General features: G+C 36.1%; 1 protein-coding gene across 3 annotated transcripts in view; it reads left to right on the top strand.

The window, feature by feature from the left end:
- Positions 1-15553, top strand: part of LOC107083082 (cAMP-specific 3',5'-cyclic phosphodiesterase 4C-like) — a 62636-nt gene that overhangs the window by 34174 nt on the left and 12909 nt on the right. For 2 of the 3 annotated variants that reach the window (XM_015372044.1, XM_015372043.1), the window contains exons 2-6: positions 7254-7439; positions 9953-9989; positions 10133-10203; positions 10950-10999; positions 13588-13700. In XM_015372044.1, coding sequence (XP_015227530.1) covers positions 7254-7439; positions 9953-9989; positions 10133-10203; positions 10950-10999; positions 13588-13700 — 457 coding nt within the window. Of the gene's footprint in view, positions 1-4878; positions 5742-7253; positions 7440-9952; positions 9990-10132; positions 10204-10949; positions 11000-13587; positions 13701-15553 lie in introns of those variants that run through there. The other variant, XM_015372045.1, reaches the window with a different exon arrangement.

Raw genomic sequence — 15553 nt, 5'->3', positions numbered from 1 at the left:
TGGATGGATGGATGGATGGATGGATGGATGGATGGATGGATGGATGGATGGATGGATGGATGGATGGATGGATGGTGGGATTGATGGATGGAGTTGAAGTTGTGTCCATACTCGGGATGCAGGATATATTGATGTTTGCATCGGCTGTTATTCGCCATTTTTTATACATTAATATTTTTGAGCCTTTTATAAAATGCACTAAAGGCAGGCATCTGTCTATAACTATAAATACCACAAATATATTGTGGTACTCTTGTCCTCTCAACAATAGTAAAGCCTTCAATAAATATGTGTTTGAGCTCATTTTTGGAAAATATAAACCCTATTGAAAGCGTTCGGCTTGAGTAGCTGTAGGTCCATCAGCCACCACCCTCAGAGCGTCCCCACCAATGTTTATCGCAAAGTTACACCCTTGATTAAAGTAGCAGTAGCTGATGTCTGTTTACATCTATCTCATAACAGCTAAACATCATTGTAATTTTAAACCCAATAATATGAACTTAGATTAGGAACACAAGCCCACCTACACCTCTTGGTCTCTCCGTAAATTGTTTTCTTGCGTGAACTAGTTTATTATTGAATATAAAGGAAGAAATCATTTGATTATATTTATATAGTATATTTTATATATCATATAAAAACGATTGTGGTATGCAAATAGACAATGTTTGAAATAAATATAAACACTTGGGTGCAATATTTTTCTCACAGAATTAGTCCTCATGAGAAAAAGAGGCAAAACACACCACCTTTTGATATGTTGTTTACATACCTGCTTTTTAAAAAACACTTTTAAGTGAAGGTCTTAGAAGTTTGTTAGAGAACATCTATGAAGAAACAGTGCCGTGCAGCAAAAGGAGCTATGCGGATAGGGCAGGGAAAATGAAGCAATGAAGCACAAAATTTGACCATGGGATTTCTGGGGAAGCTGCAGGAATCAAACTCTCAGGTTAATCATTCATTTATTATTCATTTATAGATCACATTTAAAAAGAACATCAATTTCAAACTACAAGAAACAAGCAAAATATATAGAGCAGATTTTTGAGCTTTTGGCAGAACTTGAGTTGTAACCAAAAAGCCCCTGTCCTGTTTGGTTCTCGTATGGGTAAAAGAAATGGTTAAAAAAAAAACATTCTAATAAATTGACAATGTCACGTTTGTGTGTTAGTGAACAAAACAATTGAAAGGTTGCTTAATAATAATATTTAAAAACAAAAGACTAAAAGGATTAAGTTTGAGATTCCACTTTTAGCAGGACAATAACCATTAAAAATAAAGCTGGAGGTAGCAGGGAACTGTTTAGATAAAACCCTATTTAAATGTAACAATAGCCAGTCAGTATGCATATCACAATCTAGTTCCTATCCAGGGAGAAATCTTAAATAGTGTTTTTCTTAAAAACTTTCTACCCCTCTCTAATGGCAATGATGATTCTTGCGTGGTCACTTCTTTTTCTGAAGCTTCACAACTAACTGAAAAAAACCCTCTGATATTCCACACATGACAAAAAGCTGTGCAATCTTGCAAAAAGCCATAGTCAAAAAGTCATAGTCTCGCAATTTTTAGCAGAGAACACTACTAAGCACTGATTACACATGCATAGCATACTACAAAACTTGTTCAGTGGAAAACTGAAAGATTAGTATTATTTCATCAGGTGCTTATATAACCCCGTCTAATGCCATCCTGAGCAACTGCTAATATGTATATATTGACAACATCACAAAGCAAAGAGACAAAAACATTAACCTGCATTTTAACCTGCAGAAATTAACTAATTTTTTACATCATTTTTACATCTGGACTATTCTGTATATCTTCTGATTGGTGTTGAAATATTCAGTAAAACTCTTTTAGAATACTTTGAGGTTTGTGGTTTGAACGTGAGAAAATTTGAGCCAGCTCTGTAAAACTTTAGAAAAGAACTGTAAATGTGAGTTCATGCATTAAAACTGAAGAGTTGTGGGTGCACCTACTGTATTAGAAACACTGAGAAATGTTTTTTGCCACAGCATTTTTCTTTGTGTGTGTGTGTGTGTGTGAGAGAGAGAGAGAGCATACAGGGGTGTGCATGAGTCACTTTCAGAGGTTTCATGAGTTAACATTGAGCGGGGACTCTGTATTTAGCATCAGATAGAATAATTGTCTCTTCATCGGCTCTCCAGAGATTACAATAGTAACTGTCAAGTGAATTAGGATTCTTGACATTTTTTGGTCTGTCATTGAAACACATTGTTAAATCAGACTTTGAGCAAGGCCCGTTTTATGTGTGACTTTCCAAGACAAGCCACATCATCCATCCCCAATGTGTCATATAAGTAAATGGTAGTTACCCCTGCTAAGAGAAAAAAAGACTCAAGAGAGAGGGTAAAGTCCTAAATGTGCAAGGCAGGAGGAGAGAAGGAAAAGCTTGACAAGGCATCTTATCTTCACCGTGTTTCTTACTGTGCTCATGCTTCAAGCTGCTTGCTGAGGGGTAGAATTTCCTGCAGTACTTTTTTTTTTTTTGGTGAAAAAAAAAAGAATGCAAAAAAAACAAAAAAACAGACAATTCTCCCAAAATATCTGATTTGTTCTCACATCTGGTTTGTGTGCTGTATAAAGATGTGCAGAGCTATGGAGGAATAGAGAAAACGATCTGACACAGACACTTTGAAATGTCTAATCTGTATTCTATACACAAGGTAAAGGTTTAGGCTTGCAACCACAAACAGATAAAATGATGTTTTGATGGATTTTTCCACCCTGATGGTCAGGAATTCAGGACTGTACTGGTAAGGATTTAAATCGACTTCTATCTGAAACTAATCTGAGATCTTTTGGAATACCCCTTACTTCTAAGGCTGTGTGGAGATTTATGGAATTGATCTGCATCTTCAAATAATGCAGTTTAATTTCCATAAAGTAATCACTGTGTGCTGGAGTATGAGTCATTTCTACAGTAAACTTACCCAATATTTCTGAGGCCTTCTTACAAAACCTACTCAGTCTTTGTTCATCTTTCTCTCACTGTTTTTTTTTTTTTAATGCCACACCAGTTGCTTCATGGGTTAATCGGGTTACTGCAGATGTTACAATGCCCGCATTTATGAAAGCAATAAATTACACCTCAAGAGGCCTTACAGAAAGGGAAAAGCTGGTAAACTTCACATGCTCAGTGGTCAAGTAGCTGTACCTTTTTTATATATACTTTATTGCTTTTTGGAAAGCAATATACAGTGCTGTAAAAAAGAAAAAAGTAATCTGTCAAAGTGCAATCTTTTAAATCATCTGGCAAACTGGATAGCGGACAGATAGACAAATATCATTGCAATAAAAACAACAAAAAGAAAGCTATTTTCAGATCATGATTTTGTTTAATGAATGAGTAAAAAAACCTTCCTTAACAAAACTATTCTAACTAACTAAACCGTATGTGAAAATATCATTAACCAACTTTAAAAAATTTCTATTGATTAGTTTTCTTAACCACATGCAGTCCTGATTACCACCTGGAAGAATAAAGAACTCACTTAAGCCTTTGAACTGGTTTGACAACATGAAGTTGGCTGAAAAACTCTCCAAAAGCAACACGTCATGCCCCTATTTAAAACAACATAACCCTAGACTGCTAACGTTATACCAAGAGTGCATCCACGGTTCATCCAGGAGGTTAAAAAAGAACCCGGAGCAATATTTCAAGCCTCATTGGGAGGGGTCAAAATCAATGTTCATGATTTAGAAATACAACAGGTGCTGGGGAGTAGAATAGAGGTGCCATGTTGGAGATATGGATTGAAAATGACTGCTGACCAAAAAAATAATAAAAATTATAATAACCCCTAGGACATTTGGGGAATTATGAAAGGTTGCATATCCTGTTACATTGGGTGTAAGACTACAGCTTTTCAGAAAAAAAAAGATCCTCAGGCTGCTGAGAGTGAAGCACTGTGGTGGTGTGATGGTCTGGGGCTGATTTATTTTTCAAAGAACTGATCAAAATGCCATAATTGGTAGAATCATGAATTTTGTTCTTTAAAAAACACTGTCTGGCCATTTTGTGATGTCAAATGTCATAAAGAGAAAAAAAATGCTCCAAAATAAATGAGCAGGTGAAAGTCTGAAAAGAAGGTTTGTTTTGACATTAAACAGGTTGTTTGTGTTTAACATCCCAAAGGTCATGGCTGATTTAAAGCAAATCAGCAGGAGAGTGGAGCAAACCTTCTCCACAATGATGTCAAACGTTGACCTGTTGATGCAATAAGGAAGTTAGCTCATCCAGCTGTTAGATTCATCATTCTGTTACACTGAGGCAGATTTTTAAAAAAAATATATTCTTCTGCAGAATAGATGAAGTCATTTAAAAACTTTATCCATTTATTTATTTTATCTTTGACTTATATTAAAAATAGTTCAAATTAACCTGAAACATCACCCCCCCCAAAAAGAACAACAACAAACAAAACAAAAGCAGAGACATCTAAGAGGGAGTTAACACTTTTAATTCCTGCTTGAGACTTTTATTCATGTCCTCAGTGCCTTATTTGTTCCAATGCACAATCTTTAAGTCCTATTTGAATATCTAAATGCTGCAAAAAATAACAGTAAAGAGACCTAGTGCATGTTCTCATCTAAAGGCCAAATAAAAAGCTGTTGGTGAGCAAGGTTGTTGATGTCAAAATACAAAAAAAAAAAAAATGTTTTGGGGACAAACCTTGCACGCTCTTTAGTGGAGCATGTAAACATTTACACAGGGGTATGACTCAACCCGTTTTCCCCCTGATTTTTTTTCCATCTCCTCTTTGGTTGTTTGTATATTCACTTCAAATCCTGATTACCCAGCCTCTGCATGCTTCTCTGTTCTTGCGCCTGTGGTCTGTTTCTTTCACTGATCAGCCTTCCTGTTGCTGCAGAGGAACTGTCAGCTATGAGATAAGCATAGTGAGAGCACATGCTTTGCGATAGGACGACTGGGGGAGGAGAGAAACTAAAACAGAGAAGAGGGCAAAAGGCTGGCTTGTTCAGAAAATGAACGGATAATTACTGGTTGTTTTTGGAACACAGGCGTCTTGGGAGTTTCGAGGAGGAAAACTACATAGGACTGGATGAGGGTTTCAGCAGGATCACTCTGAGTTGATGGTGAAATATCAGAAGTTCTCTCCTGTGGGACCTTAAATAACATCTAAAAGAAATGGTTAAGAGAAACTGAGAGCACACTGGCGATGTGGGACGAAGGACTCAGAGTTTAAGCGAGTTTAAAGGGCCTGAGGATCACAGAGAAGGGATATGCATGTTTCTGAACTTTGCCTCTGCCAATATGACATGCATGGAAGAGCAGGACTGAGGGAGGCTTGGCTGAATCTTTTTGTGGATCGAGGACAGTTTGCAGCACATACAACTGGTGCTGCAGTCATATCTGCCTGTTACGCGTGTGCGCAGTAAGAAAGTGGATGCGTGGGAGACAGGCAGCCACACTGGGAGTGAGATAGCCCATTGTAAGTGGAGGGTTGGGGGAGTTTTCTTTAGATGGTCAGCCCCGGCAGGGCCACAGAACTGGCAGAAATGAGTCAGAGGAAGCTGACGCGGCAGCTGCGGCTGTGGGAGAATCCAGAGGGCCCCCCTCATGCCCCCCAAGTTCTCACCTCACCCTTGTCACCAGATGATCAGTCACGTGGACACGGGGGGTCTTCTCTCTTCCGGCGCTTGAAGCTGAACCGCAGCATTGAGGAGCGCAGACGCTCGTCTCATTGTCTCTACAGGTACAGCTGTGCACCAAAGGCGCTAATATTTAATGTGGCCTATTTTTTATATAAAAGTGGGTGCTGTGATCTTCTGCTTTTATTTGACTTGGAGTGATGCACACATCAGTGTAATGTGAATATTTTAGACTGGAATCTGAAATCAGAGCACTAAAGTCTGATATTATTCACAGACTTGAGATGAAAGAAAAAATAAAAGGGAGGATTAGCACTTGTAGTTTAAATAGCTTCCCCCTGGCAGACACTTTTGATGTGTTTTTCATTACAGGGAAAACTTGTTTCATGATAACTTGATCTGTTATGTTTACAGAGCCCTGTTGGGGGAAGGAGTGGCTCCTAAATGGCCTATTTATAAGTATGAATTCTTAAGAAATAGGCTGAGTTTTACAAATATAACTGAAAGGCGCCCAAGGCCATTTTTTTTTTTTTTTTTGCTTTTATAAGGTCTTAAGTTGATGTGAATTTAAGAGATAAGTTACAGTCTTATACAAGCCAGCAACACATCGACCTTTTATCAAAAATAAAGTTGAATATAAAACTTTTTTTTTTCAAAGAAAAAAAAAAAATTCAAATTACTATGGATAAATCCTCTTTATGTGCTGTGCAGTTTAGTGAACAGCACAGCACATAAGACCCATCGCTTTTAATTTCTGAGAGAAGATATGGTCTGAGGGGTTTGATGAGGCCTGGTTTCAGGGTAAATGAGACGTGTAATTTAAAAAATGTGGAGTTCCTCGTTTATATATGAGCTTGACTGTGAATAAATACTGCAGATTTCTTCTAGCTTTTGCTCCTAAACTAGAAGAGAAAGAAAGAACTGGCTTTAAAAGCTCTAAATGTCTCTTACTTTCTGAAGCTGATGCTTTTCCTTTTTTTTAAATGCCCTATAGAATATTTTATAAAATGAAGCAATTCAATCTGGAACTCTTAATATCCTATTGGTAGGATTCCAGTTCACCTTTAGTGCATTAAAGTGGGCCTACTAAGGCGTACACAGGAGCAGAAGACAGATTCGTAGTTTAACTGCAGGTCAAAAGTCCACAGGGAACCTTAAATACAGGATGTGCGAGTATTCTCAATCAGTCAATCGTTTATCTCAGACCTTTGGGCTGTAAAAGAGATCTCAGCCCTCATCAAGCGTGCAATCATTCACATCCTCCAAGAAACAGGTTTAGCTACAGAGAAATGGCAGTTATTATTGCAAAGTTTGCTGACTAATGTGATTCCTACTGAAAAATGACTTGTCAGTAAAGTGTAATTGTCAGAGCAGCCCCGTGGCAATCTGCCAATACCATGTTAGTGCAGACTTGCAGTGATATCTCAGGTCTCATCTTCTGTCTGCAATATTCTCTCTAAGAAAATAATAAACAGCAGGCTGCGCTGTTTGGGCATTTAGGATTCCCTAAATACTTTCTATGGTTACTGAGAAATAACAAGAAATAGTCAAATGTTATTTTGTATGTATATCAGAGGTAAAACCAATTTTCCTTTTTATCTTTTCTATTCCTTCAGCTTCGATTCAGAAAATGGCCCCTCACCAGGACGAAGTCCCATGGATTCGCAGGCGAGTCCTGGGTTGGTGCTCCATCCTTCCTTTCCCCAGAGTCAGAGAAGAGAGTCCTTCCTGTACCGCTCGGACTCAGACTATGACACATCTCCCAAAACCATGTCCCGCAACTCCTCCATCAACAGTGAGGGGTAAGATCAAAACCAGTCCAGAGTAAAAAATTCACACACTTATATAAACGTACAGACCATAGTTTGACATGATCCAAAACAACACTACGGCTGAGACAATTAATCAGCTTAATCCTGATTAACTAATTATTGAAATAATTGTCAACTAAAATTGCAACTGATTAACCTTAATTTAAGTTTAGACTATAAAAGATACCTTTAGCTGAAAGGGCAAGCAAATCAAAGCAGTTATTATAGCAAAATTGTAAAAAAAAATATCTACACATTTTGCACTGAAGCTGAAAACCGCTTTTTTTGTCCATTAATAAGCTCGATCCTAAAAAAAATATCAAAGGGCACAGTTTTAGCTTCACTTGGTTTCTGTGTAAGACTCCTTTAAGGAAGTCAAAAATGATTAATCAAAAAAATGAACCAACAGATTAATCGATTATTAAAATAGTCATTACTTGCAGGCCTAAACAGCACATTAACTGTTGTAATTATTAGAGCTTTATCTTAATCAGTAACAAAAATCTTTTTTTTTTTTGCCTAAATCAGGGTGAGGGGTTAAAATTTTGAGGTCCAAAATGTATCCACAGATCCAGTACTGCAACACAATATCATCACAAAGACATATTTCAGAAATGTAGTTGAAAAAAATCACTGTATTCATTCATTACACGTGGAGAGATATATTTCAAAAAGACTTACAGCTACTAATAACCCATGATTCATTTTTTTAAACTAATTAGAAGTTCATTCAAGACCAACAAAGAAAGTGAGCTATAATGATGAATTGTTATCTCATGGCTGACACAATTGCAGGGAAGATTGCAGACTTGGCAGTTATCCAGCAGAGATTTATGGACATCCTCCTAAAGGAGACTAAACTGCAAATGATCATTGCTAAAGAAATGGGCTATTCACAGAGGACTGTGTCTATTTTATGAGGGGGAAGCCCACTGCTTCCTAAGGGGTGGATTAAATGCAGAGGACAAATTTCACTGGACAAATAAATATGATAATTAATTGCAACTTAAGCAGAAGGAAATAGTTTGGTAACAAAGGATGCACAGCAACAAGGATTTTAAAGCAAAGTTTATTAAAGAGTTTAGTAGAGGTTCACAAGGTCGACTGCAGCTAAATCCAGAAACTTCAATGACAACTACCGCTACATACATTTCCAGAGCATGGTTTAAGCATGGCCTACAACAGCTGTGACTTATTTTATATTAAGCTACCCCTGAACCACAAAGCCTAGCTACAAAGCCAAACAACTGTCAGCAGGTTAAAAAAAAACATAGCTGTTTAAAATACAGGCTCATGCTTTACAAAACTGTGAGCTCAGTTTTGCAGTCAGTGTGCACAGATAGTCAGTGACATCTGTCACTTTCTTATCTCATCATAAAATGAATAAAGTCATGTTACAAGCTGTGGATTGTGCTGATTAAAACATGCCATGGCTTTAAGTTTATAAAGCCATCTACTAACCCTATAGCACATGTGGGCCAAACTTTTATTGATCTGCTCAACAGGATTGCAAAGCGCAGGGCACAGTTTATCAAACTGTGCACAGAGATAAAAAAGTGAGCAGTTCAAAAAACCGTGACTCGGATTTCCATTAGCTGTAGTTTTTATCACCCACTGACACTTGCTGGGCTCTGTACCTCCTATAAACATTTTAGCTCAGTTATGGAAGAAAATACCTGCAGTCATTCAGTGCTAGAAATTCCTGTTTTCTCAATATACTAAGTTATATTTTTCCATTGCAAATCAAATCAAAATCGGTTGAGGTCTGCTGTTTAGGTAGCCGCTAATGATTAGGGGATCCGTCTGCTTGAGTGGACAGCAGGGATTTGATTTAATCCCCTCAGTGGAGGGAAGAAGAAAAATGAAAGAAATCAGAGCCCAGAAAATGAAAGGAAGACCTGCACTGCAAAAAATGTAAATCTAAATAAGCTATGTTTTCTTAAGAAAAGTGCATTTTTTCTTGAATTGGGAAGATAAGTGAAACACTTTGCAGATGGAACAAGACAATTTACAGTTAGAAATAAGAAAAAAAAAACAATTGCATTGTCTTATTTCAAGTGTATATTATCTAATTATCTTATTTTAGGAGTAAAAAATATCTCTGTCCATTTGAAAATCATTTTGTATACCTACTCAAATTGAGGGTAAATATATAGTCAAATAAATATATTTTATTTAAGAAATTGATTGTTTTTGCAGTGTGAGGGTTGCTTTCAAAGCCACCTGGGCTTCCTCAACAGCTCAGCAGAGCTACAGGCTGCTCTCCTTAATGCAATGCTGCATTGATTCATACAAAAGGAAACCCTGACCAAGTATTTACTGCATATACGTTTTCGTACATGGACCTCATTTTAGTAGAGACACATTAATGTATTAAAACTTTCTTTGTGTGCATTTTTTCTGTCTGTTTGCCTGTCTGTCTATCTATCTGTAGATATATTAATGTATTAAGCGACACCACTGATCACCACAAACTTCTTCTCTGCTTTATTTTTTTCCCCCAGACATGCAGAAGACATGATTGTCACCCCTTTTGCTCAGGTTTGTTCACTTGTTTTTTATATACTATGCTTATTTTTTGCAGTATTGCTTTAAAAAAAGGCAGAAAAACAGAACAGTGAACTTAACCCCCCCTCTCAATTGTGCTCCTTCCTTCCCTCCCACGTTGTCCATCCAACCCCCAGGTGTTGGCCAGCCTACGAACTGTAAGAAGCAACTTCACCATCCTCGCCAATGTCACAACACCCACTAACAAGTCAGTATCATGCTGTCAAACACCCCTTCCCCACACTTGTGCTCATCACGACTGCCTGCTTAATTTGTAGTTGATGTGCATATGCAAATGTTTCTGCTTCCTCACTCCCATGTGGAAACATTTTAACCATCATGATTAACTGGTTTATGAGTCTCAGACAATGCTCAGGGAAATTTAATCTGCATCATTTGGCATTTTTCCAGTTAGCTGACTGAGGGCCGAGTGCACAGAGCTTTATGCCTCAGATGTATGTCCCTGACTCTTTGCCCAGACAATGGAGACGGTCAATAATGCTAAAATTATTCTCCCTTGTAATGCAGTAGACAGAAGGAGCTCGAGCTGGCAGGCTTTTAGCACCACGTCAATATGATATATAAAGCAAAGCTGCACGGAATCATCAGCGTCTATTATTACACAGCGCTGCACAATGAAAGAGCCTGTAAAAGAACACAGTTAGGAGAGAATAAAAGCCAGACAGACTTTACCTTTGAATTGTTTTGTTGAGCTTTAAAAATACACATAAAAGCTGTGATGTTCAGTACTAATACTGATTTAGATTTTTTTAGATATAGTCAGTGAGCTATATTTTTTTTCATAAATATTTAATGAATACTTATAGGCTATTTTTTGTCTGTGCTAAGCCTTTTGTTGCCTGATACTGTATTGCTAAACACACTGTATTGCATTCCTACGCCACACGGAGGCAGCAGTGTTTTATTTATCCTCTGCTATGTGTTCATCTACAGGAGGTCACCAGTGACAAGCCAACCCACGGTTCCCCAAGCTACTCTCTCTGGTATGCTGTCAGCTAATTAACAGTTTTCTTTTAATAACGGCTCCAACTTACCCCCCTTAAAACAAACAACAAAAAAAAGTAACAGAACAAACAAACAAATAATAATCTGTCATCACTAATTATTATTATGATTATTATTAAATATGTGAATGGTTTAAAGTGTCTGTTTTTCTTAAAAACACCAAACTCTGCATTGGTAATCAAATAAGAAAAAACTTTTGTTTGCTTTCATTTGTTTTTTTCTTTTTTTAATGTTAAATTCAGTATGCTATGGTCTATTCCGTAAACATTATATTAGATATGACTGCATGTAATTTTGTTTTTGGCTAATGTAGCTATGCAGCGACATGTTTTTAAATTCAATTAACACTAAGAAATAAAATGCTATATTTATTTATGTAGATTACGTAGGGTAAGAAAAAGAAATCACATCACTACAAGTTACCTGTAACGCTATCAATGTAACATTAAAACTTTGTCAGATTTAGTGATCTATCATCACTGCTCTCTGTGCATGCAACAGGGAAAAGGTATCATTAATATACTCAACAAAACAATCATTAATAAAAAGCAAAGCAAGATGGCACAACAAAAATAGAGACATGAAAAAGCTCCTACAAATAATTTGCTTAAATTACAGTTTATCTAGCATGCTGCCTGACAACCCACAGTTTTTTTTTTATTTTTATTTTTTTACTTTTTGTTGTCATCTGTTTCGTTACATTTTTTCTAAAAACTATAAATCACTTAAGGTAGGAGTTTTTCTGGTTTGTCAGATTTTGTTCTATCATTTTCACAATTAACTTTTCTAGTAATTTTTAAACTTTTATTGATTTGCTTAATTTGTTCCTTTTCCATAGTTAAAGGGCTGTTCAGCACATTACTTAAATATTTTTTGCAATTGCTTGTTTTACCAAAATCAACTCCGGCTTGGATATCAGAACAGTTTCCATAGAATAATCAGTAGTTTATTTATAGTGGATGGCTGTCACAGTTTTGCCATTTTAACATAGATCACACTTTTTCTTCTGGGCCAAGATCAGTGCAAATCAGTTTTAAGTTTGTATCATTTAATTGTTAGAACATCTTACAGATTCAATGTTTTAGTTGCATCACTGCAGGTTTCCTGGCACAGACCCAAATTTGAAGTATGATCCCCAAATTTTATATAGGGCTTGTGTTGGTGCCTTTAAACGACCATTTCACAATATTGAAGTCTAGATTTGAGCTGAATATACGAACTTGGAGGTATTTTTACTATGCATAATTTCCATGTAACTTATCAGATGCATCAACAAAACTGGAGGTTAGGCAAACATTCTATCAACTTTAACCGTTTGTTCATCTTACCCTGCCTTTTTATGCACACTTCTAATGGAACAGTGATGCTGGTGTCCCAGTAGCTGGCCCCCAAGTTGTTATCAGTAATCATAACCTGTTTATTTGGTGCATGGTTATTTCCAGTTGCTCAAACCTTAAACCTTAGACTCAGAAAGCGTTTAAGAGTAGTTCCAAAAGATATTTGCATATTTTTTAAGTCCAACAATTCTCATTCTAAAATCTTCAGTTTCCTTTGTTTTCCTTATTTGATCCAACAAACAATATTTTTTTTATGGTAGCGAAAAATATAAGCAATATTATATATTTATTTGATATGAACAAACATTTTTTTTTTATTTGGTTGTATATTAGTGAATTCATTAATTGATCTTATTCTCTGTGTATACTATATATCTAAGTCTGCGTAGATTAGAGAAAAAAAGCTCATAAACTAATGCATCTAACTCTTTTCTTTAAATTAATAGAACATGTTTGTTATGTTATCCTTCATTACTGGAAAAGGACAAAAAATTAACTAAGGATTTAATATTAAATTAAATTGTTATAAAAAATAATAAAAATATTAAATATTAATATTATTTGCATATGATAAGTGTGCACATCCTCTGCACTGTAGGTCTTAAAACAATTGAGTGATTGTTTCATTTCTTTTCTAACACAAATATTAAAATGAAAAAAAAAACAACCTCTACTAAAAAGATAAGACATAAATCAGATTAATGGGTCACCTAGGTGGTGTCTGCGGACACCAGGGCGCCCTCAGGGATCACATGAGGTACCTCTTCTAGAAATAGCCCAACTGACCAGTGAGCTGAGTCTGAAATTCAACTTTATTCCATTCTTTTTTAGTTGAACTTTTGTTTATAGTAATTTGAAAATTGCAATATCTAAAAGAAACATTATAAATATATGTGTTATATATGAGGTTTAAATAATTGCTGAATTCCAGTTATATAATAAAAAAAGAATGTATTAAGTTAAAGGTTTTAACAAGACTAGATTTCTTTATTTAAGTTTGCATAGAGTTTGTGATGATACAAAATACAAGATACATTTACAAACATGTTTGCTCACATAATGCAAAATATATTTTTCAGATTGATTTCAGTTTGTAAACTCCAAATGACTGTAAAAATTCCATGTAAAAAAAATAACTGCCCAACATTCGTTTCGTTGCTTTTTTTTTCATTATTCTCCTTATGTTGGTTTAAATCATTTCTGATATTTTGTTTGCATTTCTCTCTCAGAGGAGACGTACCAGCAGATGGCTCGGGAGACTCTGGAGGAGCTGGACTGGTGTCTGGACCAGTTGGAGACCATTCAGACCCACCGCTCAGTCAGTGAGATGGCTTCCAATAAGGTGGGCAGCTACTGAAACACAAATATGCTCACCAGCAATGGCTTTGGATGATATTTTCAGAACAGTTTTTTTAATGTGGTCAAAATGGGCAGTTACTTGGGGAACAATTTAAAAATGTGCTACACACTTTATATAATTGGTGTCAGTATGAAATAGTGCTGCCCTCTGTTGAGAAGGTCACTCATATTCAGAGGTGTCAAAGTACAAATACTTCTTTACCTTACTTAATATTGGCTCTTCTTTACTTTACTGGAGCGATTATTTTCTAAACTTTTTACCTCTACTCCTTAAATTTTTTGGAATTATACCTACTTTCTACTCCTTATATTTTAAACATAGACTTGTTAGGTTTGTTTCATTTAAGCTCATTTTTGTCATGGCCTGTTGCTAATAAAAATAATAAAAAGCATCAAGATAATTTGTTTCATCCAGACAGTTAGTTTATCTGTGGTTGGACTCGGTACTACACCACCTTGTTCTTTGCTAAATACTAAAATAAATATTAATATTTAATATTAATATTTAGAAAAAATTATTATTTAATTAATAATACATTTTCAAGAGGATGCAAAGTTGAATTTGACACTTTTACCATTAGCTATAAAACTAGGAATTTATCATCCATATTTGTAGAACAATGATCCTTTAAAAGGGTATTGCAGTAACCAGTATCTGCCCTTAACATTTTTTCCTGCATACTTTTACTTTTATACCTTAAGTAGTTTTAAAATTATACTTTTACTTGAGTAAAAAGCTTAAGTTGATCCACAAACTTCTACAAAAGGGTTTTAAAATTTCTACTTGAGTAATAAACGTTAATACGTTCGACACCTCTGCTTCTTTTGGCTGCTAAGAATAAGAGAACTAGGTTATGTTCTTTGTACAAAACTGTATTAGGTTTGATGACACCAGAACCTCAGACGAGTTCCAGCATTTTCATTGGCTGAGAGATGGCAATATGAGTTTTCCCAGGGAACCTACTGATAATAACATATACACTGATTTAATGTGATAATACTTTTCACATAAAGATTTGATAATCAAATGAACTTGCTTAGGAAAAGTTTTTCTAACCCTGTATAAATCATGCTAGGCCAGCTCATTTTTTTTGTAAAAACAAGTGGCACAAAGTGTAGTACAAGAAAGTAAAAGACAAAAAAAAGGTTATTTTCAGTACTTTGATGATTTGTTAATAGATACGGACAATCATGTTATTTTACATTGGTGGTGTCAAACAATAATTGCATAGTGACAGTGCAAATATGTTGCACCAGATATCAGATGATTGCATTTTGAGTTTGTACACTCACATGAAGGCGAGAATATGGACAGACCTCTTAAGGATACATGCAGTTGTAATTTCAGGTGCTGGGGGGCAGAGAGGTAGTGAGGATGTGACGGTCTGTGGGTGGAGAGGACAAGGGGGGGGGCAGTCCTGATGCTGATGTCTATGCTTTAACCTTGGTTGCTATCTAACAGCAGCAGGGTCTGCCCTTCCCTTTTAGTCATTGGCTTGCCAATCTGACCACAAGACATGTGGTTTATGGGAGAACCAATGAAAAAGGGGCAATGCTCCTTTAACAGTGCTCAGTTTTAAAGAGGCAGCGGCAGAGACCTTGTTTTATCCCAGGAATCATCCTCATCTTCATTGTCAATACCAACAAATAAGATGTTTTTTCTTTATTATCGTCACTCCATCATATACTGAGGAAGAAAAGAACAGATGGATGAAACTAAATGATTTCCCCATACATGTTCAAAATGGAAAGCCTCCAGGGACACTGTGTCTATAAAAACCATGCAGTGCCTAAACAGAAATGAGCAACACAATTCTTCATCACTATGCCAACATG

The sequence above is a fragment of the Cyprinodon variegatus genome, unplaced genomic scaffold (genome assembly GCF_000732505.1).
Source record: "Cyprinodon variegatus isolate N-32 unplaced genomic scaffold, C_variegatus-1.0 Scaffold68, whole genome shotgun sequence".
Taxonomy (NCBI): domain Eukaryota; kingdom Metazoa; phylum Chordata; class Actinopteri; order Cyprinodontiformes; family Cyprinodontidae; genus Cyprinodon; species Cyprinodon variegatus.
The sequence above is the reverse complement of the archived record's forward strand: the minus strand, read 5'-3'. Positions and strand labels throughout refer to the sequence as shown.